Source organism: Trachemys scripta, chromosome 12 (genome assembly GCF_013100865.1).
Source record: "Trachemys scripta elegans isolate TJP31775 chromosome 12, CAS_Tse_1.0, whole genome shotgun sequence".
NCBI lineage: Eukaryota > Metazoa > Chordata > Testudines > Emydidae > Trachemys > Trachemys scripta.
Genome location: NC_048309.1, coordinates 39,746,850 through 39,749,804, shown reverse-complemented (window position 1 = coordinate 39,749,804; position 2,955 = coordinate 39,746,850). Strand labels below are relative to the sequence as shown.

At 55.5% G+C, this 2,955-nt stretch overlaps 1 protein-coding gene across 1 annotated transcript; it reads left to right on the top strand.

The window, feature by feature from the left end:
- The first annotated feature begins 1,084 nt into the window (after positions 1-1,084).
- On the top strand, positions 1,085-2,570 carry LOC117886310 (olfactory receptor 4E2-like). The gene has a single exon (XM_034787996.1). It carries the CDS (start codon positions 1,085-1,087, stop codon positions 2,018-2,020), a length of 936 nt encoding a protein of 311 aa, XP_034643887.1. The 3' UTR covers positions 2,021-2,570.
- The last annotated feature ends 385 nt before the right edge of the window (positions 2,571-2,955 follow it).

Sequence of the window (2,955 nt, the reverse complement as noted above, 5' to 3'; positions counted from 1 at the left end):
AACCCCACCTGGGGAGCCCACCCCAGCTCACCTCGCTCCACCTCTCCGCTGAGCACGCCAGCACCGCTCTAATTCTCCTCCCCTCGCAGGCTTGCAGCCAGGGCCGGCTCCAGGCACCAGCTTAACAAGCAGGTGCTTGGGGCGGCCAAGGGAGAGGGGCGGCACCTGCGGCAATTCAGGGGTGGCAGGTCCCTCACTCCCTCTAGGAGTGAAGGACCTGCCGCTGAACTGCCGCCGCCGATCGCGGCTTTTTTTTTCCCCCAATTGCTGCTGCCGATTGCGGCTTTTTTTTTTTTGCTTGGGGCGGCAGAAATGCTGGAGCCGGCCTTGCTTGCGGCGCCGATTGGAGGAGACTTAGAGCGGGGTCTGTGTGCTCAGCGGAGGAGGCAGAGTGGAGGTGATCTGGGGTGGGGAGCGGTTCCCCTGTGCGCCCCCCCGTTACTGTGGGTGGCCCTCCCCGCAGCCCCCCCCCCGCCCAGCTCACCTCCACTCCACCTCCTCACCTGAGCGGGCTTTTAGACGCCCCCAACCACTAGGCGCCCTAGGCGGCCGCCTAGTTCACCTAGTGATTGCACCAGCCCTGGGCTCTCTTCTGAGCCCTTGGTGTGGCGGGGAGAGGTGTGTGTGTCTGTGGGAATGGCTTGTGTACAATGATTTATCAGTTGTCTTGTGCATGGACTGGGTTGTTGGATATAATGACTGTGCGTAGATATCCTCGCTATTAACCTGACACCATGTCCGTGACAGTTTCACGTGGCTAATGGTTTTTCTTTCTTTCTTTCTCCTCCACACACAGGCTGGGATTTCCAAGGGAGCGAGGCACTGTAAAAGTCAATGGGAGTTGGGCACTCTCTTTTTAAAAAACCCGCCTGTAGAGTGAGTGTTTCAAATCCCCCTCAGGGAAGCAGATGCCCGCTATCCACTCATTTTAAGTGTCCAAATCCCTTAGCTGGCTTTGAAACTCCCCCATCCCCAGGCCCTGAACTTCTTGCCCCCAGATCCCAGCGAAGAACTCTGCTCGGCACACGTCCCCGTGATTCCCTGCCTGGTGCAGTGCGTGGGCCTTCCCCGCAGAGCTTGCTGCATGGAGGGGGAGAATGGCACCATGGTGACGCACTTTGTATTGCTTGGCCTCACCGAGACCCAGGAGCTGCAGCTGGTCCTCTTCGCCCTCTTCTCCATCATTTACCTGCTGATCCTGGTGGGGAATGTCCTCATCATGGTGACGGTGGTCAACGACCGGCACCTCCACACCCCTATGTACTTTTTCCTCGGGAACCTCTCCTTCATCGACATCTGCCACGCTTCGGTCACGGCCCCCAAGATGCTGGCTGATCTCCTCTCTGCGGAGAAGACCATCTCCTTCGGGGGCTGCATAGCCCAACTTTTCTTCCTCCACCTCTGCGCCTGTGCCGAGATCTTTCTCCTGACCGCCATGGCCTACGACCGCTACGTGGCCATCTGTCACCCGCTGCAGTACCCCTCACTCATGAGTCTGCAAGCCTGCACCTGGCTGGTGGGGGCCCTGTGGTCTGGAGCCACTGTCCACTCCCTGGTGCAGACCGTGCTCACCGTCCGGCTGCCCTACTGTGGCCCCAATGTCATCGATAGCTTCTTCTGCGACGTGCCGCCTGTCATCAAGCTGGCCTGCACTGACACCTACCTGACAGGGGTGCTGATCGTCTCTAACAGTGGCATGATCTCTCTCACCTGCTTCCTGGCCCTGCTAGGCTCCTATCTGGTGATCCTGGTCTCTCTGCAGAGCCGGAGCATTGAAGGGCGGCGCAAAGCGCTCTCCACCTGTGGTTCCCACTTGGCGGTGGTGGCGTTGTTCTTTGGGCCGTGCATATTCATCTACACCCGCCCTACCACCAGCTTCTCGCTGGACAAGGTTGTGTCGGTTTTCTACACGGTGGTGACCCCGGTGCTCAACCCGGTGATCTACACCCTAAGGAACCAAGAGGTTAAGGGGGCCATGAGGAAACTGAGGGAGAGACAGATTTTCTCCAGGGGGAAATAGGATAATGTCCAGACAGATGGGGTCCATATGGAGGAGAACCCTCCAAGGTAGGAATGGACCAGTGCATGGGGAAATGGGGTCCAAAGGGATGGATTGGAAGACACACAAACATAAATACACAAACACACATTAACACCGAACACATTTTTTCTTTATTGTGATTACCAACAACCAATAAAGCTGAGCTGATGTAAGTCCAAGGGAATGTAACAAAAAAGCAGGAAGGGAAGGAAAGCTCTCCTGGGTCCCAGCTGGACACAGAGTCCGATGCACTGAGCACATGCTATCAGCTGATATTATCCCCGGGCTTAACTGCTCCAAAGGCCCGAGCTCGCGCGATTAAAGTTACCTATTCGTTAAAGTTCTGTGGAGCCAGGAGCGCCAGGAAACTCCAGCTGTGGAATTCTCCTCCGCGCATTCTCTGCTCCCCGCCATATTTCACCAGGAGCTAGAAGAGATTTTACTTTGGAATCTGTCACACAATCAGGGTCTGCTCAATAGAGCACGTAGGGGGCCCAGGACTGGCCTAGCAGGGGACTATGGTTTGGGATTGAGGGACACCAGCAGAGCTGGAGGGTGTGGGGAGTGCAGGGGGGCTGTGGTTTGGGATAGAGGGGCACCAGCAGAGCTGAGTGTGTGAGGTCTCAGAACTAGTCATATGTGACCATAGATATTTAAGTTTACCAAGGGTCACTCCGTGGAATATTTCGCAATAGAACCCAGGAGTCCGGTCTCCCAGCCCCCCTGCTCATCCCAGTGGCTCTCAACCTTTCCAGATGACTGTTCCCCTTTCAGGAGTCTGATTTGTCTTGTGTACTCCCAAATTTCACCTCACTTAAAAACAACTTGCTTACAAAATCAGACATAAAAATACAAACATGTCACAACACACTTTTACTGAACAATGGCTGACTTTCTCATTTGTACCATATCAT